Here is a 24,836-nt window from a genome sequence, read left to right on the forward strand (position 1 = left end):
AGATGAGGAAGGAGCACAAGCAATAGTAATGGTATATTTTCATATAAAAAATTTAGAGATGATCAATCTTTTAATTTTTAAAGAAGAGGAAAATGATATAACAACAATCATTGAACTATTTACATGTCAAATCTAATGAAAAAATCAAAAGTTGAATGATTTAGTAGACATTACAAATTTAAATGTCAAACTAAGTTGAATAGGAATGGTGGTACAAAATTTAATCATGTTGTAGGAATTCATGGTATTTAATCACTAATTGGAGGAATCATATGAGTGGAAATAAGTATTTTCTTTGATTTAGATGAATCATATCAAAATTTTATAAAGTTTGGTGATGAGTCTAAAATTTTCTTTATAAGAAATGGAATTGTAGCAATAACATGCCATCTTTGATTATTTTTTTTCATAATTAAAAACAATTTTACTTAGCATTGGTAAGCTTTAAGAAAAAAAAAAGAATGGATTTTATATCAAAAAAAAAAGTATGTAGAATTAAAGATGACAAATTAAGCTTGATTTCTTAAGTTAACATAATGGCTTATCGATTGTTTTCTTTAGATCTTTAATATGTTATTCATTCATGTTTTTCTATTAGATTAAAAGAGGAAGTATGGCTATGATATTTTCATTATGGACATCTTGATTTTAGTGGATTAAAAAAATTTATCAAAAAATTTTGATAACGAGCCTTCCTCAAATTACAACTTCTTCACAACTTTGTAAAGAATGTATTGTTAACAAACAACACCAAAATCAATTTTCACGAGAAAAATCATGGTAACCAAGGAAGCAATTAGAGTTTATTTATTTTGATATTTGTGGGTCAATAACTCTATTTTTTTATAGAGATAAAAGACATATAATCATCTTTATTGATGATTATAATAAGAAATTTTGAGTTTATTTTTTTACAAGAAAAATAAAAAGCCTTTAAAAAAACAAAACACTTATTAAGAATGAAGATAAAACAACAAAGTTTTTAAACAGGTCGTGATGAAGAGTATAACTCACATGAATTTATGAATTTTTATAAGACTTATAAAATTAAGAGTTAACTTTCCACAACTTATACACCTTAACAAAATGGTGTTTGTGAAAAAAAAGATGTATTATTATGGATATGGCATGAAGTCTTTTGACAAGAAGTAGCCTTTCAAAATCTTATTGACTTGAAGTAGTACAATGAAGCATTCATATTTTGAATAGAATTCCCACACTTATTGTTAAAGATAAAATACAAGAGAAAGCTTGGAGTGGATGAAGATTGATAATATGTCATTTTCATTGCTTATGCCTATATTCCAATCAAAAAAGAAAAAAACTTGATGATAAAAAAAAAGTATATTTTTATTGGTATTTGTGATTATTCAAAAGCTTAAAAAGTATATAATTCTAACACCAATAAATTTGTTATTAGTCAAGATATTATTTTTTATAAAGTTTAATTTTGGACATAAAACAATAATGGTGTTAATCCAAATATTATAGTGCATTTAGATAGTGATAACAATAAAATAAAAGAAATTTAAGGAGAAATCATCACAATTAGTATCAAAACACACATAATAGTCAAAGATTACATATAACAATCTTGAATTTTAGAACAATGTTCATATAGATCTCAGGATAATAAGAAGAAACAAAACAAGAAAATTTTTTAATAATGAAAATCCAATAGCATTTTTCTTATATAAGCGGACACCAAAATAATATTAATATCGTTTAGTTTGTCATGAATAAAATACTAAGTTCATAGTTCAACATCCCAAACTTAAGTAATCATTATTTAACCAACACTTTTCCATATTTTCATTTAATAAAATCACAAAAAAATACATGCAATATAATTAATTACTCATAACAATTGAAATTCATGCATCACATAATTTAGATGATAAATCTAAATCTGCTACTTAAGAATTTAACAAAATAGAGTATTACATCAATTTACACATAAAACAGAATTGATGTTAATTACAATTCAAAAAGAAATTTCTTCATTAACTTATTAAACTAAGTAGATGTCTAAAAGAAGCCCTAATACATCAACTAGGACATATGAAGCTAAGATAAATTTGCACTTAATTTATAAAAGCACCATAAAATTAATTAAACAATTTAATAATTTATGCAACACTCCATCAATTTTTTTTAAACAACTCACTATTTAGGTTTCTAATTCCAATTAATCTGATGATAAATTATCATAATTATTCATTTAATAGGACACAAGTTCCAAACTACAAAACTAGTTATATCAATCACCCATTTCTAATACGTCAATCTAATTATTAGGAAGCTAGTCCAACCAATAGCCCATTCACAGGGTATCAATTTTATCACTAGGAAATTAGTATAACCAATATTCATATAGTAAACTTGCATAATAGAAGTTTTGACATGCATTTTACAAGAAACTTAAAAACAAATTTATAATAGACTTTTAAAATAATTGTCTAAGATGTCGAGCACTTACCTGAACTATGTACTTTACTAGTCATCCCCCGCTATTATTTGATGCCCGCGATCTCATACGTAATAACAGGTATACTTTATTAATTCCAAGCTTTATCTATGCATACAAACATTTTTCATTTCTATTCCCTCAATTATTCAACATTTTCAATCTAGAACAACTTCAAATAAGAGTAACAATTTATAAATTTTAGGTGGCTCAACATAATTGACTCAGAATACTATTTAGTATTTTGATTACAACTGGAATTATAAAACTCAATTTTATATTTGGTTTCTTTCTTTAGAAAGTTACAACATAGTTCTATAACTTTGAACAAGATTACTAAACCCAGTTTTGTTATCAACATGCCTAGATTCATAAATTACAGAAGTAAACAAAAAAAAAAAATTTTGCTAATTTTGATTTAAACCCTTTTTTAATTTTTATCTCATATATAGTGTTTTGTCACTCTAATTTAAGCAAGGTCAATTGTGTTTGAAAGGTAACATCGATGCACTTTTATGATGAAATTATCTCAAATTTTATCATGTTAGAGTCCTAATCTTAATAGAGGAACTGAGAGATAAGCTGTCTATTTTTTTTATTTCTAAGTTTAACAAGTTTTTACGTGTTTTCCTATATAATTTCCCATCATTTTTAGCAATCATAACATATAACACCTTCAACATAAATCTTAAATCCATCAACCTCATTAAACTCATTAATTAAAATGAAAACTCTATCTACTAACCTATTTTTCAATTAAAATGAAAACTCTATTTACTAACCTGTATACACCTCTTATCCTAATAAGTATGTCTTCATTTGCATTCTTTAATACAAAAAGTTTGTGTCGGTCAACTTCAAGAAGATAACTTGATGAGTATTAAAGAGAGGGATCATAAAAGCACCACCATAATGAAGACTAGAAATGGCAGCAGCGACAACAATTAAGGGAAAAGATGCCTTAATTTATTCAATAGCATTTAGAATAAAGGTTGGTGACGCAAAAACAATGATGGAGGAGCAATCAGTGCAATAAAACTAGAAGGATAAAGCATTAGCATAGTAGGTGCAAATGAGACAACCAATATATTGAAAAAAATTAGAGGAGGTCACAATTTGATTATAATTAGGATCTATGAAGAGTTCTGTCAAAATATGGCTTTGATATCAAGTTGAAAAGAGTATATAAGATAAAGTTTTTTAGTATAATAAAAGACTCGATAAAGATACAATAACCATCCTCTTTTATTTATATAGCTAAGGTTGTTTACAAAAACAAACATATAATGCACTACACATAATTATATTTTTATATAAGGTAATTCCTATAATAAAAGTTCACTCATTGCTAAACTGAATGTTTAAACACATTAATTTAAATGAGGGATTGTTGAGATATTAATTGAAATCCTAATATAAGTAGGAATCCTTAATTTAAAAAAATGTATTAGACCAGTTAACTAGAAACCTTATTTAACTAGTTAAATTAAATCTTTATTGGATTATGATAGTTAAAGATTGTAATCTTCCTATAAATATAAGGGTTAATAAATTCACAATTTAAAAGTGTTGAGTCAATCAAAGCTTGGAAGGTGAAATATTTGTGTGTTTTATTTTTGACATAACTCTAGACAAGTTTTATAATTATATATAGCCTCTTTTGAGAAACTTGTATATATTTTTAATGAATGTGTTATGTAGACAATCGATTAGTTATATGTAGCGCTAATTTTATTCATGTAAAATATATTTATTATCAATAAAAATTTTCTTTATCTTTAATATTTATTTATATTTTATTAATGAATCTAATATTTAATTAATAAAGATAAAATCTACGAGGCAAAAATAATTTGCAAAGAAAATTATAAAGATGTTATAATTATGATATTCTTATTACATCAAAGTATTATTTCTAAATGTTCATGGTCAATGTTCTATTAATATTTAAAATTAATTAGAGTTGTTTAGACCAGTATATATTATGCTCATTTCTTTATGAAAGCAAATAGTTGTTCTCATAAATTAATGTATGAAGGATATAATTTCTTTATGAAAGCAAATAGTTGTTCTATGAAGGATACATGAAATTAATATACAAGTGTTTTGTCATATGACATATATACTGAACTGACCCATAAACATGTACATTGAACTGACCCACAAGATAAGTCCATATAGAGGGATCACTTCTATCTACGAACAAGGTTATCGCGATAGTTGTATAAGTGATTCTTAGAATTAATATCATTAAATTATCATATAAATGAAGTGTTATACTTTGATCCTGACCACATGTTATCCTTATTAAAGGTAACAAACGTATAGATATTGAGTATATCATAAACTATATGAAAGTTTTTGAGTAGTCAAGAGAGGATTTATCACCTTAGGTGAATTAAAAAAAATGTTTCATATCTTTTTAAATAGTATTGATTGTAAAATAATTGGTCAAAATGGAATGAATTTTGAAAATAGTTCGAAAATCTTTTTCAAATAATCAATGACTATAATATTAACTTGAGAACTAACATGATTTGATAAAACAGATATACTCTATATTACAATATTTAAATCAAAACATTCTTGATGAATGGATAATAATTACACCGAGAAATTAGTAACTCAAAAATTAAGTCACATAACTTATGACTTTTCTAATATTTGAAGGATCATGGCAGGTTATTAGACATTACTTGATTTTCAAATATAAATCAATCAATTATTAAATTAATAATAATCTTATTTATTTAATCTTATTTTATTTAGAATTATGATTTATATTTAGGTCAATTTATTAGAAAATCTAATAAATCAAATATATAAGAACTATTAATCAGAAATTAAAAAAATAATTAATCAAGTGTTACTTGATTGTAAATAAAATTTAAAAATTAAAGACTTAAATGTAAGTAATATAGGTTATTACAATTTTAAACCTGAAAAACTCTAGTAAGAATTTGATTAAACAAATTTATAAAATTATTATAATATAATATATATAACATTATTTTAAGGGTAAATTGATATTTTATCATTTATAGGGTTCTTAGGTTTTTTTATAAATAGAATATTGTCTCTTATTTTCTAAAAGAAATATAAGAAAAGTATATTATATCAACGCCTAAAACATAAAAAAAAAAAAAACTTTAAGGTATAGTAATTTTTCAATTCTAAAAAGGTTTAAAAAAATTTTCATTTGTAATTCGTATAGATTACTATTAAAAATTAAATATCTATGACTTGTGATAAATTAACCTTGAAATAAATATTTTATATCCAAAATTTACCCATATATATGAACCAAACACATGTCCCTTTCAATTCTCCATCGAACCGGTGGACGACCAAAAGCATCTTATAAATTCAACATTGTTACGTCTATTTTATAGTTTCACAAGATTGAAAAGACTCCACCAATTTTCCCTTGAGAGAAAAGACCAAAGAAAGTGGATCCAAAAAGGGTTTTTTTTCTTTTTTCTTTTTTTTTTTTGTCTTGGAGATCGTGGACTTTGAGTTTTCAAGATGAATGTATAAACTGTTTAATATACTGTTAAATTTAATTTGTTCGAGATGGGCCGGGTACTAATTCTAGGTTAATATGTAAGCATAACACTAACAAATTAATTTAATAACATCCCACGATTCCATTCCACCCCCGCTAGATTAATATTTTTTGCACTTTCCAGCACCCTACAGTCTTCTGCCTACGATGGTTCAATAAAAAGCTTCAGGTTCTTGGTTAAAAAATTTGTGCTTTTCCCAGACGGGACAGCAGAAGTAAATATCCGACTTGCTGGAAGGTTTTATATTAACTTTTAATCTTTTTCTTTCTTTATTCACAGCTTCTTAACAGTGGATAATAACCTTCATTTACTATAACAAAGTCTGAGGACTCGATCTAAATCTGGTTTCGCAAATCATTAGCTGCCATGATATATAAGACCCAACTGTTGATCAGTGGTCTTTCTCTTTTCTTGCTCTTAATTACATCTTTGCAAAGGACGATATGACAATTTGATCAGTTGGAACGAAGATAGTCACATATATATTTGATCGCATCAGGTAACAATTCCCAAATCACAATTGTGCCAATGTACCCATCGCACTTCTAGAGAAAATTAAGAGAAAGGAAAGCTTGATGTTCTGCCATTCACATATCAAGAATCATTTAAGATATGGGGCATCTTGTGATATGAAATTGGAAACTGATATGGTGCCTGAAGTTGACTTCACAACATGCACCAAACTATACAGGGCAACTTGCCACTCAACCTGCTACAGTGGGACTTGAATAATAAATTAAATCGCATGCACGAGTTTTCACACTTGGGCATCCTAAAATCTTAATAATCTAAATCTTAGATAGCAATTTTGCTCTCACTTCACGTATCCATACAAGCAGCTACCAAAACACACCTATTTAAACCAAAACCCGTTGGCCTTTATCCACACATTCTACAATACCCTCCCTCCCTCACACGCACAGACTCTCTCTCTCTCTCTCTCTCTCTCTAGAAATGGATTTGTTTCCAACTCCTGTCGACTCAAGCTGGTGGATGTTTGCACTCCCTGCTATGTTACAAACCCAAAAATTGTCAGACCCTCTAATCTTGCTCTTTGTCTTAGCATCATTCTTGGTCATTACCGTGCTAACTTGGGCTTCCTCAACTGGTGGCCTAGCCTGGAAAAATGGCAGAAACCAAAAGGGTAATGTCCCAATCCCAGGTCCACGAGGCCTGCCCTTATTTGGAAGCTTATTCAGCTTAAGCCGCGGCTTGGCCCATCGCACCCTCGCTTGCATGGCGTCAAGCCAAGCCGCAACTCAGCTCATGGCTTTTAGCTTAGGTTCCACTCCTGCCATTGTAACCTCCGACCCTCAAATCGCTCGTGAAATCTTGACATCTCCTCACTTCGCTGACCGTCCCATCAAGCTATCGGCTAAAAGCATCATGTTTAGCCGAGCCATTGGTTTTGCACCAAACGGGGCTTATTGGCGCCTCCTTAGAAGAATTGCATCAGCTCATTTATTTGCACCGAGGCGCATCGCTGCTTATGAGCCATGGCGCCAGCTTGATTGTGCTAATATGTTGAGTGGCATTTATAATGAGCAATCCCTCCGTGGAATTGTTTGTTTGCGTAAACATCTTCAAAATGCTTCTATTAATAACATTATGGGTACTGTTTTTGGAAAAAGATATGACTTAATGCACAATAATGAGGAGGCAAAAGAATTGCAAGAACTTGTTAGAGAAGGTTTTGAGCTCTTGGGTGCTTTTAACTGGTCTGATTATCTCCCGTGGCTGAACTACTTTTATGACCCTTCTCGCATCAAACAACGTTGTTGTCTTCTTGTTCCTCGAGTCAAGAAACTCGTTAATAAAATCATTGACGAGCATAGAATTACGAAGCCTAAAAATGAATTTGAAAACGCTGATTTCGTCCATGTTTTGCTTTCTTTGGAGGGTGAAGAGAAACTTGATGAGGATGACATGGTTGCTGTTTTATGGGTTAGTATTTAATATATTTTTTTAAGTTAGCTGCCTTAAATGTTTCTCTATATACAAGCGGTGTACTGATTACTATGGGTTTAATTCGCTGTGTGCAGGAGATGATCTTTCGTGGCACCGATACCACCGCTCTTTTGACTGAGTGGATCATGGCAGAGTTGGTTTTGAACCCTGAGATTCAAGCCAAGCTGCGGAACGAGCTGAACTTTATCGTTGGAAACAGGAGTGTCAAGGATGCTGACGTAGCTAAATTGCCATACCTACAGGCTGTGATCAAGGAAACCTTACGAGTACATCCTCCTGGGCCCCTCCTCTCATGGGCTCGGTTGTCCACATCAGAAGTCCACCTCAGTAATGGCATGGTGGTCCCCACCAACACCACTGCAATGGTCAATATGTGGGCCATAACCCATGACCCAAGAGTATGGGAGGATGCCTTGGTGTTTAAGCCTGAGAGGTTCTTGGAGAGACAAGGTGGTACTGATGTGGATGTAAGAGGAGGTGACCTCAGACTTGCACCATTTGGGGCTGGACGTAGGGTTTGTCCTGGTAAGAACATGGGACTTGTGACAGTGAGCCTTTGGGTGGCTAAGTTGGTGCGCCATTTTGAGTGGGTCCAGGACACGCATCACCCAGTTGACCTAAGCGAAGTGCTGAGACTTTCATGTGAAATGAAGAAGCCTCTCTCCGCCGTGGCTATTCCAAAAGAATGATGTTCAACTTTCCTAGAATTTGGGTCTGATCTGAGGACTTGAATTTATAATTTTCAGTGATTTAATATGTTTTTTTTTTTCGTGTCCACGGATCCTGAAACATATATGTGGTTAAATTAAGAATAAAGGTAATTAAAGGGTGATGTGAAGGTGACTGTATAATTACGAAATTGGGTTTATGTAAAAATTGAAGGGTGCGTGAGATGACATTGCTATGTGGTTTGTTCTGTATTCATTACAATATGATTTATACCGCTAAATGTTTTGTATTTCAATAAGCTAATTTGGTCATAATTGCCTCTTCAAGCGTGTATTCTGGTACCTATAAAAATAAAGAGTATATTTGTGTTTTGGATGGATCGTTGTCGTATTCTTAAATTATCTTTTTTCTTTTTTTCAATTAGATCTAGAGCAGCCAGCTAAGTGTTAGATTGATAATTGAAAACGATTGTAGAATTTGTTTTATATATATATAAAAAAAATCAACGAAGAGAGAAACGATAATTTAGATTATTTTTTTAAATAGTATTTTTATTATTATCCAAACATAAAAGACAATAACAATAAAGATAGAAATATGTTTAGTTGAATAGATAAAAAAATAAAAATTAATTTGTCTTTATAATAATTTTAAAGTGAATTTTTATACTTTCAAAAGATGAGATAAAAAGAAAATGTCTCTAAAGATAATATTTTTTATTTTTTATTTCTACAATATCATTATAAAAAAATTTCAATTTTAAAATTATTTAACTAAAACATATAAAGATAAAAAATAATTTTTAATAGTCTTAAAACTCAACTTGGGGTTAATATGAAGTAAAGCCCATATCAATGATCGACGCCGAGGTAATAGATTACATTGATCCAAGTCAATGTATGAATAAAAATTATTATTATCATAGTTTTAAAATTCAATTTAAAAGTGAAACTAAGAAAGGTCTCGGGTCATAAATATAGTTGACCGTTGATCCAAGTCAATATAAGGAGAAAAAAAAGAAGTTATTATTACAGTTTTCAAACTCGACTTGAGGATTGACCTGAGGTAAGATTCAAGTTATATGTCAGGAGGATCAATTCAGGTTGACCCGAGTTAACATAAAATAAAAATAGTTAGTATTATTGTTTAAAAACTTGATTCGATGATCAATCCGGGGCAAGGCCTAACTGATTAGGATAGTCAACTCAGGTTGACTCAAATAAATGTAAGAACAAAAGTTGTTAATATCATAATTTTAAAACTAGACTTGAAGGTCGACTAAGGCGAGACTTAAGTCACAATTCGGGAGTATCAACATGGGTTAAACAAGTCAATGTATGAGTAAAAGTGATTATTATCATAGTTTTAAAATTTAACCCGGGAGTCGACTCAAGACAAAGTTCAAGTCACGGGTCGGGAGAGTCAACCCTATTGACCCCAAATCTTTTTAAAAAATAATCAAAACTACCTTGTTTTAACAAAAAAAAATCAAAAAATTAAACATGTTTTTGACTGGGTTAAGTCAAGCAAATTCTTTCTCTATTTTTTTTTAAAATCATATCAATTTAGATTCATGGTCAAATTGTCAAGTCAATCCTGGTTTTATGACAAACGTTATTAAAATATTATTAATTTCAACATTCAATATAAACTAAATTACAATATATATATATATATATGTTAGTTTGACAACAACACATATTAAGGGTAAAATAAATTTTTTTATAATTATTATGTCTTATCCACCATAACCAAACAAGATACAAAAAAATAATTTTATCTTGTACATCACTACTAAACATTATTCTCTCTTTGTATTATTTTATGTCTTGTCTCTATTGTCTTCGTCTCTTTTATTTCAAGATAGTAATCAAATGCTACATTAAACCTATAAGAGATAGGACCACCATCCATCATGGATCGATATTTTACAATTCCCTCATCTAGAAAAGTTTTTTAATTTTTTTAAGCTAAGATCAATATCAATTACAATATATATATAATAAGCTTGATCGGCCTTTCACTATGAAGAAAGAATTCATGCATTGTGAAATGCTATAGTGTACTAACAATTGTTTCCTCTGTAATTGTAAGGAAATGGATGAGTTTTAAGGGGTAAAATAGTTTTTTCATAGAGTTCAATTAGCATTACCAATTTTTTTAGGAGTATATTGGTCTTTTTATTTTTTATTGTATAATGAAATTATTAATTTACCCTTTAAAAACAAAGATTATAACCTTAGGGCAAGGGGTGTTTATTGTTTTTTAATTTTGTGAACAGTGTAATTACTTAACTACCCTTTCAATCTTGTTTTTCTTTAAATGGAATCAATAGGCGTTTTCATCATTTCACTTTGGCTTTTCTATAAATTTCAATCAAAATTAGAGGTAATTGGGTCTTATATATATGAGGTGGCTATAGGGAGAGATGAGAGCCAGAAACAAAAACAAAAAAAAAAAGAGACTACATAGAAAGATGAGAGGCAAAAACAAAGAGTGGGGGTGCGGGTATTGGTTTAGGTTAGAGATTATGATAATCTCTTTTATTTTTCATGGTTATGGTTGAACCGGTTTGGCTCATTCCGGTTCAATCAGTTTCAGGCATTTAAAAAACAAAATCAAACCAAACCAAAAATTATTTTGGGTTTTCTAGTTGATTAATTTAATTTTTTTTTCTTGGTTCTGTTTTTTCGATTTAAGCAGTTTTTCAGATTTTTTGCTCACCCCTACAATATGTCTCCAATGGACTTTTTTCTCCTCCTTTCCCTTTTGTCTCTCATCTTTTAGGCAAAATACAAAAGCTTCCTTTCATTTGTTTTATTTATACAATATATTCCTCATTCGTTTGATTTCCTATTTATACAATATAGTCCTCATTTGTTTGATTTCCATCTATTTTGTTTTTTTTTTCACTTTTATTCATTAAATTTTGTTTCCAATTTAATCCCTATCATTTGATTTCATTTATTTTTTATTTCAAATTTCTCATTCTCTTGATTTTTATCTTTTATATGTTAATGTTTTGTTTTTCAATTTCATCCATCATCATATAATTTCATTTAATTTTTATTTAATTTTGATTCTTATTATTTTTATTTTTATTTATTTCATTTTTATCCTTTTTCTAATTCAATTTTGTTTTCAAATTCATCCATTAAAATTAGAGATTACAATAGAGTGTCACCTTGACCCATCATGTCTCGCTTTGAATAGGTTGGTGTTTTTTGGTCTAATGAATAATAAATGAGGTGTGAATATTATCAAAATAAACTTGAAACCGCTTGAACCTAACCCAAAATATATATTTATATTATACAAATATATTTGTAAAACATTTAGATTTTTTTTAATACAATGTGCTATATATTAGTTGAATAATTTGATATGTACACATATACACACACACATTTCAAATTTATATATTAGTTAATTTATTTTTTGTCTAATAATAAATAGTTCTTAGATAATGGGTATTCAAAAGGATAAGTAATTTCATTCATCAACATTAGAGATGACAATTTAATCCAAACTCAATGGATATTTCACATGAATAGTTATTTTTTTTTTTATGGTTATCTTACCCAATATATAATGGATAAAGAATAGATATTATAAAATTCAATTTGAAATCCGTCGAAACATAACATGAAATGTATAGTTATAATATATAAATATATTTGTTGAACATTTTCTCTGTTTTGATATTCATATGGATATCCAAAATCCAATTGATGGTTTATATATATTTAAATTTTTTACCCGGTGTGTAACAAATAGAGTATGAATATCAAGAAATCTGAAACACTTGTCCATCCATACTCAACATTCAATCTTGATTTTCTTTAATGTCAAATTTTATCTATTTTTTTTATTGCTCTTTATTTTATTTTGGTTCCTTTTCTTGTTTCCTTTTCATTCATATTTCATCCCATGGTGTTTTGTAATTGAAAATTTTACTTCATTATTTTTTGGCTTTACTTTTCTTGTTTCCTTTTCATTCATATTTCATCTCATGGTGTTTTGTAATTAAATTTTGGGTTTACTTTTGATGGGGTTAATTACAAGCTCATGATTAGGGTCATGGGTTTCAAATATTAACACAAATTGATCTTAATCTTTTTTTAGGTTATTTATTGATTTTTTAAAAAATTGCATCCTTAAATGTTTGATTTATTAGGAATTGGTCTTTATATTTTTTTTATTTTCCATTTTTTTATTTTGAGTGTATTTGAGAAAACAGTGCAAACAACGTTCCCTTAAATTTTGAATTTGTGTTGCTTAAAGTAAAAAATATATATATTTTTATATCGTTTTGTTGTGTCAATATCAAAAAAAAAAATTCATTTTGATGCATTTCTAAGTGAAAATCACTTTGAACCACCATCACTATCATAATCTCAAACACACTCAATTTTATGTCCATGGTCCTAGAGTTAATAGACTGACTTAGTTTGACTAGGATTTTTTTTCATTTCTCTTTTTTTATGTATTTTTTCTTACCAATTTCACCTTTTAACTTTGAATTACATGATAATTGAGCTTTCAATTTGTTTTCGACAGAGTTTTCCTAGTGTTCCGACCAAATCATAAAATTTACATGCTAACCTGAATGGAATTAAACCAGTTTTTGAAAACTTTTTTTCTTATTTTTTATTTATATTATCAAAATTAGGGAAGCTGATTGACTCGGTCAAGCTAAAAACATAAGTCTTGATTTTTTATTTTTTTTTAAGAACACGTGTGTTTTCCTAGATTTTTTATAGGGAAAAAAATTAGATCGATTTACAGGATAAAATTGATCCTAAAGATATATAAAGAATTAACATGGATATCATGTGATTAGTAAAATTCAATATACAAAATTCTCAACTCTTTAATATTCTATATGATCAAGAGATTTGACATAGAATATTAAAAGATTAATAACAATTATACATATATAATTAATTGAAACTAGAATGATTGAAGTGGTATAGTTATGGTGATACCAAATAATAAGTTACTCAATTCGCCCACCTTGAAGAAAAAGACTAACGCATAGAGAAGAGAAAAAAATAGAATTCATGACCCATAATAAATGATAAAAATATATCCTTTAAAATTTCTCTCCTACTTGTATGTGTTTTTTTATTAAAAAAAAAATAAGCCCCAGCAAATACTTTATAGGATTCCACTAGATACTTTTCGCAGTATCATAGTTCAATCCTAACATCAAAATGTTTTGATAATAATTACAGAATAATTATTCTATATCAATTACAGAAAAAAATCAATAAAACTATTCATATCAATTTGGTAACTTCACAGTTATCTTATCTTAGATGTATACAAATCATGATATAATGTTAAGTTCAGTGCTAAGAAAGATCCATATTATTGATCAAAATCCATGTGTTATATTAGATGAAATTTAAATAATACTATAAAAAAAATTAATTTCCATACCATATGCATCAATGAAGAAGTATATGTCATCTATAAATATAAAAGAGAAAGAAAATTAACTAACAAAAAGTGGCTAAGCTTGTTAAATCTTATTGAATTTTAACTCATATTTTTAAATCGCACTAAGATATTTTGTATATACCATCCAAAATGCTCTTCGTTAACCAGCTCGCAAGCTTCCAAAATCCTATCACACTCTCCAGCATGAAGCCCAACTGCCTTCTCTAACAAAAGATGCTTCTCCTCAGCTGCCAAGCAGGCTCATTCGACAGAGGCTGGTCGGGAGAGCTGTAGAGGAGTCAATCGAAAGAGCTGTAGACTTGGGCCCCTGCTGTCTTGCAGCGAAGAAAAGCGTTAGTTGACATCCAGCCTCTCCCTCGGATAAGCACGCACGCACGCAAGCACATACATATTTCCAACTCCCTTCGTCTTTGCAGAAACAGAACCGCAGAGCACCTAGCACTTCCAACTCACTAGCACAAAATATTTCTTTAAAAGAAGACCCAATTCTAAAAACAAATCCACATGGCCCAATATAAAAGCAGAAATCCTGAATATATAATATTTAACTAGACAAGATGAGTTTCAAAACGAATGAAAGTCCATTATGTGGATTTCATTCGAAATCACAATCAAAGCTTGAAGCCGCATTTTTTTTAAAAGACACATCATGCGATCATCAAACACTGTAACAGACATTCCCATGCCACAAATCTCATTTGCAAAGAAATGGACAAGATGGCAATTATGTGTTATTTGACAATAGATAGAGTCCAGTCCAATGAAAGGAAGCAGCGCCAGCAAGATATGTCTTTGATTAAATCTCAACAGGCTTTGAACCTTGGGCAATTGACGTCGTGACTGCATCCAGTATAAGCTGTGTTTTCCTGCTTATACTTGGCCACTTTGGATCGGGTTTTGCGCCATTTGCTTTAATATTTCCAACCAAGCGGGCAAACTCTGTCACCATGCAAGCTTCCTGGGGGAGATCTGTGGTTACAGTGTGCTGGCTTGGCACAGGCACCCAACCTGTCACAAGATCTGTGAACCTAGATTTTGTAACTGTTGTGAACGACGCTTCCTTCTCTCCAAAAGGAATTATGAAATCATTGAGATGCAAAGTCCCCGCGGTTCCAATAGCAGTAATATCCATTGTCAAATGAGCCAAAAAAGAGCAATGGAAAGTTGCCACTTTCCCATCTTCCCAATGCAGAGCAGCACCACAAGACAAAATAACCCCTGCTTCATTTAAAACAGGCCCAGGCAACGCTGTTACAGTTTTCGGCAGTTCATAGTCAACAGCCCATAGAATTGACCTGATGCCATACCACCCCGCATCACCGAGAGCACCGAGAGCATCAAGATCTGACTTCACACGAATGTCATTTTTGAGAAAATCCTCATCACCAGCAAATGTAAAGCAGCTGTGTATCTGCAGGACTCCAAAGAAATTTTATGACACCAAAAACATGTGTATATTAGAAATTGATTTGCTGCTGGCTTGTTGCATGAGAAAGCAAACACATAATATCTTCACAACTCTCCCACAACAGCCTTATACTGTACCCCAGTACTTGTACATTGATTTCATATTTAAACTTGTCAATATTTTTTTTCCTAATGGCTACACTGAAGAATTAACTTAGCAAACACTAAAATCATAAACAATCAGGTCAAGGAAGCCTAAAAGACCCTTCGTTTTCAAGGCTTTAAAGAAGTCCATATTTTGCTTGGTTTAGATCTTCGGATTTAACAAACCCAACCTAGCTCACTCATGCTTAGCTTCCATATCATCCCAAATGGATGTCAGCACAAAGTGTTCTACCAAATGGGATTTTATGACAACAATAGATCATTGACTTGCATCAAAAAAATTTAAATGTAAAAAAAAAACTTAGGCATTGTTAACATGTTTTCTAGTAGAACCGCGTGCGCGCGCGCACCATGTTGGAATTCACTCGGTATGACCCAGTTGACTTTGTGAATCTAAAAACAATCAGAACAGCCAATAAAAACATATTTTGACTAAAAAAATTCAAGATATCTTTTTGAAAAAAAAAAGACGGCAACTCACAAAAAACAAAATGAAATAAATTATGAAGCACAATCCCTGATAAACTCAATGTTAAAGGATAAAATTAAAAATATAACCCAAACAATTACTAGAGTCAACTCAAATTAACTTGAAACTGCGATAACTTCATATAAAATAAATCAAAACAAATTATTAAATTAAATAAATTCTCAATCAACCCAATGTTAAAGTATAGAAGTAGGAAAAAAAAGTTAAATTAAAAAAAAATGACACAAAAACAAACAACCCGAATCAATTCAGGTTAACCCTCCAAACTTGCAATCTGAGTCATAGAACCAGAACAATCTCATAAAAAGCAAATTGAAACAAATTATAAAGTTTAATTCCTAATAAATTCAATATTAAAGAATGAATTTGTAAAAAAAATCTTAAAAAAAATTGTTCAGAAGGATCTAAACACTAACTTCACCTCCTGTTTTAGATTTTGTTAAGAATAATAATATATTTCATAGAAATGAGTAGAAACAAACCATATAACACATAATGATTCCAACTTAATCTATATGTGTATAAGATACGCAAATTAAATAGATTCAAGCACTATTTGTTTTTGTGTTTCATTTGAAAAAACATCAATTTGATTATTATTTTTTAATATTTTCTAATAGCTTCGATGTAATGATGTCAAAAATAATTTAAAAAAAATCATTTTCATGTATTTTCAAGCATAAAAATACTTTTAAAAAACATCATATACCACAATATCAATCACACACTCGGTCACACATGCACCCAACCCAACTCACCAATTCCATAATTTTAGCATTCCCTTTAAAGGAAAAGCTTTCAGTGATAAAGCAATCCACAAATTCCCAGTGGGCATGGAAATGTTATCAATACCCAATTCTTGACTTCTCACGAGGCCTGCGCCCAATCCCTGCTAACCATCCCACTCAAAACATTCCAAACAAGCATAGAAACGGGGGCTAAGATGGTGTCATCAACAGAACAATTGGGATGCATTGGGTTTCAAAATAACCTGGCAGTGTCAGAAAAGCTTTTGCCAAATTAAAACACGAGTTCAAAGTTTCAATGCCAGCAAATATACGTTTGATGATCCATTTTGGTATCAGTGGAATAGGATTGTAAAACATTTGCAAAATTTGATATCATTGTAAATTCAGGTTTCCTAGCAAGAGCAATGGGCAAAAGGCATCGGGTTATAATTAATGCAAACCTAGCCAAAAACGAAGATTAGCAAACTGCTAAATTCACAGGTTAGCAAAGAATGAAGCAGCAGCATCAAGTCACTTCAAAAAAGAATATATTTAACACGTTACAAATGGAAGTTTAAAACCACTTTTAAAGAACAGAAGACCTCAACCAATCCCATTATAAAAAAAAAAAAAATCAAAATAAATTTAAAGTTTTGTTTGAGCATAAATAAGCTATAGCATAAAAATCACACTCATATGAGTAAAACATGGTAGCTTTATTGTACCTCACATTATTTCACCAATTAACTACACAATGGCATAACCCTATCATTCTAACTAATGCAAACCAAGACAACAAGAGATAAGTTTGGTTGGCGAATGGTGTCAATGATGATGAAGTAGCGAAACTTCAAATAACGAGGTCAACCTTCTCATGGCTAGGTAGGTTAGAGGGATGAAAATCAGGAGTGGAGCAGATGAACTGTGTACCAACAAAACAAGTTCCCCTAAACAGGATAAGGAACCTCTGGTAATTAAGTCAAATATATGGAGGAAATGGTGATGCAACGTAAAGCGAAAGATATAAAATCAGTGTTTCTCAAGCATTATGTTACAGTCTGGATATTGGAGTAGATCCAAAATAGACTACAATTCCTCGAGTCACATCGTCCTATCATAGATGGGGCCGGGAATACGATATAAAATGACATTTTTTTACAATTACTTCATCTTACATATCTAGAATTAGAAACAAAGGGATTCTTTTGTCCGATCAATAACAAATGGATACATGATGCAAGCTAAGAAATCAAATAAAACCCTATTTTTGCCAAAATGTTAGCTCTCCCTAATACAAATCCAAAAAAAGAAATCAGCCATATATAAATGTAAATATTGGATATACTGCACAAAACGTACGCTAAGTAATTCTATCCAAATAACTTGGCTATAAACAGCACAAAATCCATAATTGACTGAAAATAACAAAATTACCCGAAAGGAATAGTAATAATAACAAAAGAAAAGATTTAAAACTTACATTTTTTAGCTCTCCAAACCGCTCCTTATCGTTCAAGAACTCTTTCATCTTATGAGTTCTAGGATTATGAATCCACATGGTTCCATCCATAATTTGCACTCCATTTGCCTCACAAGCCTCCACGATTTTATCAAGCTCCGTAACATTAAGCCCAACAGGCTTCTCCAACAAGATATGCTTCTTCTTCTGGGCAGCCAAGCATGCCCATTTGACATGAAGGCTGGTGGGCAAAGGGACATAGACGGCATCGATTTCTGGGTCGTCGAGGAGGTCCTCATAAGAGCCATAAATCTTCGCGCTGGGTGGAAAGTTGTTGGCTTTGGCAAAAGCGGAGACTTTATCCAAGGAGCGGCTAGCAACAGCAGAAAGTTCAGCGTTGGGTGCTAAAGTAATTGCGCGAGACAATTTTCGGGCAATTTCTGCGCACCCGATTATTCCAAACCGAATAGGTTTTTCGGCCATTTGATTACCTGGAGTCGCAGGAGAGAAGGTGGTAGAAGCAACGGTTTTTTTTTTTTTTTTTTTTTAATCTTTTGTAACGATCGTTTAGTGCTCGTGCGAAAGACGCAATAGCGAGGCTTCTATTTATAGATAGGGGATCCAATGGCCACCGAGCGAGGCTTCTATTCATAGATAGGGATCCAATGACCACCATATAAATTATATATTATAGTTTTGTTCAATAATTTTATTTAATATTTTTTTATTAATATAAATATGCAGACTATTTTATTTCCATCTCAACTAATTCTTGAAATTTTAAAATTGATTAATATATAAATTTCTAATAAGTTTGAGATTTATGATACCTTAATTATGAAATATTAAAATATACATATTTTATTTAATTTTTTAAATGTTTGGATGTAATAGTTTTTTAATATATATTAAAGTTTATTGATTAAATAGTTATGAATTTATTTTTTTCATTTTATTTTTTAATTAAAATTAATTAATAATAAAAAATAATATCAATATATATAAATTTCAAACTTAAAAAAAAAATTATTTTAAAAAATAATATAAATTACATTTTAAAATCTTACAAAGCTTTTACATAAAACAATTATTTTACATCACAATCCTCTTTTGATTGTTATGAATCGATAAAACTGTCCCTCGAAAACAAAGCTCACTCTTCACTCATTCTGCTTGTCTATCTAAAATCCCAGAAAACAATCCTTACAGGTCACACCCCTGTCTCTTTGCTCCCCGTAAACAATGCAGTTTCAATAAAAAGAAAGAAAAAGGGAAAATCAGGAATTGCAGCCACAAACAAATGCAGCACTAAAAAAGAGTTCGAAAAAATTTTAAAAAATTTTATTTTTTATTTTAAATTAATATTTTTTGGTATTTTTAGATAATTTTTAAAAAATAAATTAATATTTTTTTAAATTAAAAACAGTTGAAAAACAACCAACCATATTCTCAAAGAAGACTCTGGAAACCAGCACCATTTTAGAAATAGAACAAAAGATAAAAACTAACCCCTAAACAATTGTGCGCCCCCCCGCCGCCGCCGCCCCCCGCCCAACCAACGAGCTGCTTCAAAGAGAGGACTGTTGAAATGACCCCCCGGAAAGGATGAGTCCAATTGGGTCATGAGGTCTCAAACTCATGGTGGAGAAACAGCATGGGAGCGAGCCATGATAACAGAATTATTATTGTGGCAGTGAAAGCAAAATTCGGGATAAGATTATTTAAGGCTTTTGGATTTTAGTGAACAGAAGTGATGAGTAATAAGACAGAACAGGGGTGTCAAGAGAGGGTTGCAGAGGCAGTTTCGTGATAGATCAATATATATTTTTTATATTAAATTCATTTATGACAAAGACAGCCCGATAACTTAACATGTATGAGCTGATAAATATCAAGTTCAATTAACGGGGTCTAATTTTATTTTCAAGTTTATTATCATTGGATTTAATTACTTACTAAAACCAATAGTATGTGTCTACCAAAATGCTAAACTTAATATTTTTTTAATCAATAATGTATTAAGTCTTAATATTTATAGGTTTGATAAAATGCTAAACCTAACTTCCTTGGATTTGACCATACATTAAATTTAAATATATATAGACTTAACAAAATTCTATACTCAACTCTCCTAGACTTAACTGCACATTTAGTCCAAGTGTATATAGGCTTGCCAAGATGTCACACCCAACTTTTTTAGACTTGGCTACACTCTAAACCTAAATACATGTTGGCTTAGCATGATATCAGACCCAACTTCATTAGACTTGGCTACATGCTAAGCACAAGTTCTTGTAGGTCTGAAGAGATGTCATTCCTAGCTCTTTTAGGCTCTACTACATTCAAACCCAAACGCATTTGAGCTTGAAAAGATGTTGAATCTAATATCTTTAGATTTAGAATCATTCAAAGTCCAAACATATAGTCAATGGTCTTTATTAGCCTCATATGAGGTCGCAATGTTATCTATATAACCCTTAACATGGCATGTTAAAAGTTTAGGATAGTCATCTCCCTATATCAAGTAGTGTATAAAAGTTCTCTAAAAGACAGTTATATTTCAATCAATATTAATGTTATAAAAGGGTTATTCTTATCAACATTAATGTTGTATATAAAATAAGATATAAAAATATTTTATAACTCTATTATTTATCCATCAACACTAACAATGTGTAAAGGTAATTCTCATCACTATTAATGCTTTAAGGATCAAGATGACTCTTGTGAAGACCTCTTTAATTGGAATTGAAGGATCAAAAGTCTCGTAAAGAGTCCCATAAAAAATGACTTGGAGATCCTAGTCATGATTGGCACATACCCTAGATGCCTTAACCTCTAATAGACATGGCTTTAACCTATGATTCCATAATAGGAAGGCCTCTTCTGCACTACATAAATGTAGTTATAAGCAAATGGTACTTGGTCTCGAAATTCTCTACTTAGAAAAGGGTGGCTATTGTTGTTAACTTTTTTTGGGTTTCCACACAAAAAATACAAAAAAAAGTATTTAAAAAAAATCCAATAAATAATAGGAGTGAGAAAATGATGTTGGAATACCGAAAAAAAGTTAAAATTGGTTGAAGAGGTTCAAAAATACAAAAGTTTTAAATTTAGCAGTATATCATTGACCGATGAAAGCCTTGTTGATAAAGAAAATTCAATCTTGAAAAAAAAATATTCAAAATCAGATGTTTATAGACTCAATTAAATTTTATCTAAGGTTTAATTGAATTTATGGAGGGTTTGACTTTAAGAAAAAAATGATTTTAATTCAATTTAGGCTTTTATTGGAAAAAATTAAAGTTCAGGGGTCCAATTATAATTTTTAAAAGTTGATTTGATCAAATCAGGAGTTTAATTACATAATTATTAAAGTTTGATGGTTAATTAGGGACTTAATTGAAAGAATCCAAAACCAAGCACCAAACCGGAAAAGACATTAAAATCAAGTGATCTAATTACAGTTTTTCTAGGGGCTTGACTATAAAATTATAAAAACATCCAAGGATCAAATCAAAAGTATCCATTTGAAATTTAAAAAAACGTCAAAACTATTCATTGTCTTCTTTGTTGGCAATGAAGATAGGAGAAGACAACCAAGCAGCTTGTAGCTCAGTGGCGTAAGGCGCTGCTCGCCTTCTTTCAAACTTCGGTTCGAGTCCCAGTGGCAGTGGGGCTGGCGAGTGGTTTCCTTCCTATGTCTGCTGGCTCCTCTCTGTGTGGTACGCCTGTCACCCCCGCGGTGCCTTACCTGTTCACTGGGCTTGCAGGATGTTCAGTGGACCGTGGGATTAGTCGTGGTGCGCATAAGCTGGCCCAGACACCCACGTTAATCAAAAAAAAAAAAGGAGAAGACAATAGAAGCAGACGAGGAAGGAAAAAAAACAAAAGCTAGTGTCGAGGGAAAAAGGAGAAAAATTGCATTAAACACTGCCCGCCACTGTTACAACCACCGTGAGCCATCGTCAGCTTCCTCTCCATCGCCACTAGTATCACTGTGATCGTAAGTTAATACCATCGTCTTCGACATTATTTTCAACATCATTTTCGCCATCAGGTTTGTTCTCCTCATCTCTGGGCATACAATTCCATTTTGCATTTCACTGTTCAAGTGAAATGCAAATGTTACTATTCAAGTGAATTATAATTCACTTGAATAGTACCTACTTCTATTTGCATATGTTCCTAAGTATGCAAGTGAATTATAATTCACTTGAACAGTACCTACTTCTATTTGCAGCACGTGTGAGGAAACTCACGCTTGCGTTTTGTTTTCCTAGCTAGGTCACTCGCTTGGACCAATAACCCGGTTAGGCCTGTTAGGTCTAGCCTAGCCATACAGGCTGAGACCCAGCTCCAAAAAATTTTAAAAATTTATGATTTTTTCATATATTTTTACTGTATTTTCATCAATATTGGTTTGTATTTTTATACTGTAAAGATACCAATATGGTATTAAAATACCTGGTTTTCATCAAAAAACTAAAAAAATAAAATGTTTTGTTTTCATGCATCCGGCCAAGTCTCTCAAAAATAAAACAAAAGTAAAAAGTAAAAAATTCATGTATTATTTTCATACAATAAAGAAATTTTCAAAAATATGTATTAGCATGCATTTTGGCTTTAATAACCAATTTATTAAAGTCACGAGAACTAGACCAATATTTCAAAATTTTCAAAAAAAATTATTTTTTTTTAATATCTGGTGTTACGACTTTATACATAAAACATATTTCAGATATTAAATTCTTTTGTTGACGTTAGAACGATTAGGTTTTACCTAATAAGATAAGGATATCCTTACCAAGGAGAACTTTTGTTAGACCATGAACGGAACAACAATTAGAAAACATGACAAGACCTTAGATTTTATTAGACAATAAAACAATGTAGCTTATCTTAGATAGGGCATTTGGAATACTAATACTTTTTCTTTATGCAAGTAGTCCTCGTACCTGATCTCTGAGATCAATTAGAATTCCTAGTGATCAAAATATTAGATGGCGACTCTCATTCTATTTTTCCACTAATAAAAGACAAGAATTTCTTGTCTCCTCATATTTGCTAGATAAATAGATAAAAGTTAATAGATTTTGAGGGTGGATGTTTTCACTGCGATGCCACACACGTGCAACAGAATGGCAACTCCACTAGGGACTTTGTGGACTAAACTTTGTTTTTGTCTAATAAATTTGTTTTATTTAGTTTGTATGTTTTATATTGATAAGCTTATTTTATTTATTTATTTTTACACCCTTTAATTTCTGTACATATTTGATCATGCATTACTAGTATCAGCCTGTCCCAACAACTAAGCAGTCAACCCCCTTAGAATCCATGCAATTAATCTCATCTTGGGAAATTATATGTCAATAGATCCTCCAGTTTTGAAGGCAATGGCACAGGAATAGTGCTTGCGAGCCCTAACAAACAATGTTTTGAATACGATATTTATTTTGAGTTTTCAGCCACCAACAATATGTCAAAGTATAAAGCTAACGCTTTTTAGTATATGCCAAAAAATTTGAGGACCAAAGTGAATAAAAACTTTGGTGTTTCATTGTACATGCTATAGTGAAATGCTAAGGCCTTTTAGTATATGTTAATAACTAGATAATTGACATGCGCTTTGCTGCAACTCGATCAATTTTTTAATGTAAAAAAATATTTAGGTTTTGTTAACATGTTTTCTAGTAGAAAAACTATTTAAACTATGTGGGGGTTGACCCGATATGATCTGGTCAACTTAATAGGTCCAAAAATAATTTAAACAATCATTAAAAACATTAAAAATATAGTTTGACTAAAAAAATTCAAGACAATATTTAAAAACAATATTAAGACAAAAATATATTGGATCCGCCTAGATCAAACTAGGTTAACCTGTTAAATTCACGAGTAGATTATGAGATTGAAATAACTATTAACTTGTTAAATTTACAATTCAAATAATGAGATAAGAATAATATTTTTAAAAATAAATTAAAAAATATTATAAAACTTAATTATCAATAACTCAGCATCCGGATAGCATAAATACACTTGCCAAGCTCAAAAGGCAGCGAACACTGAATTATTGTTATAAGAAAACGTGCTTAACAATTAAAAAATAAGAAAAGAAAGAAAGAAATCTACACGTGTAATGGTGTTGAATCCACGTGTAATGACAATGAGGAACAACATTACGGTCTTATTTGTTTGATGGAAAGAAGTTTTATCTTGAAAAGTGAATTCTAGGAAAGTGAATTCCAGAAAAGTAAATTATTTTATGATGTTTGGCAGTATAATAGAAGATAAGTTGGAAAACATTTTCTAGTGTTTGGTTATGCCATGGAAAATGAGCTATAAAATAATTTATTAATTTTTTATTTTTCTCAAGTTTATTAAAATAATGAAGAACAAATCTTACAAATTAAAAATTTGAATGAGAATGAAATTGAAAAAAAAA

General features: G+C 30.5%; 2 protein-coding genes and 1 long non-coding RNA gene across 3 annotated transcripts in view; 2 read left to right on the forward strand and 1 right to left on the reverse strand.

Annotated features, from left to right (window-relative positions):
- Positions 1–6,898: 6,898 nt before the first annotated feature.
- On the forward strand, positions 6,899–8,892 carry LOC105139879 (cytochrome P450 78A7-like). The gene is made up of 2 exons (XM_011046510.1): positions 6,899–7,977; positions 8,076–8,892. Exons 1-2 carry the CDS (start codon positions 6,988–6,990, stop codon positions 8,688–8,690), a joined length of 1,605 nt encoding a protein of 534 aa, XP_011044812.1. The 5' UTR covers positions 6,899–6,987; the 3' UTR covers positions 8,691–8,892.
- A 5,733-nt stretch (positions 8,893–14,625) lies between these two features.
- Positions 14,626–18,963, reverse strand: LOC105139882 (uncharacterized oxidoreductase At4g09670). The gene is made up of 2 exons (XM_011046514.1): positions 18,407–18,963; positions 14,626–15,547 (listed from the first exon to the last, which is right to left on the reverse strand). Exons 1-2 carry the CDS (start codon positions 18,866–18,868, stop codon positions 14,933–14,935), a joined length of 1,077 nt encoding a protein of 358 aa, XP_011044816.1. The 5' UTR covers positions 18,869–18,963; the 3' UTR covers positions 14,626–14,932.
- Positions 15,554–24,836, forward strand: part of LOC105139881 (uncharacterized) — a 23,010-nt gene continuing 13,727 nt past the window's right edge. The window contains exons 1-2 of the long non-coding RNA XR_845058.1: positions 15,554–15,996; positions 20,811–20,816. This is a non-coding gene — a long non-coding RNA (uncharacterized LOC105139881). The remainder of the gene's footprint in view (positions 15,997–20,810; positions 20,817–24,836) is intronic.

Source organism: Populus euphratica, unplaced genomic scaffold (genome assembly GCF_000495115.2).
Source record: "Populus euphratica unplaced genomic scaffold, PopEup_1.0 scaffold185.1, whole genome shotgun sequence".
NCBI lineage: Eukaryota > Viridiplantae > Streptophyta > Magnoliopsida > Malpighiales > Salicaceae > Populus > Populus euphratica.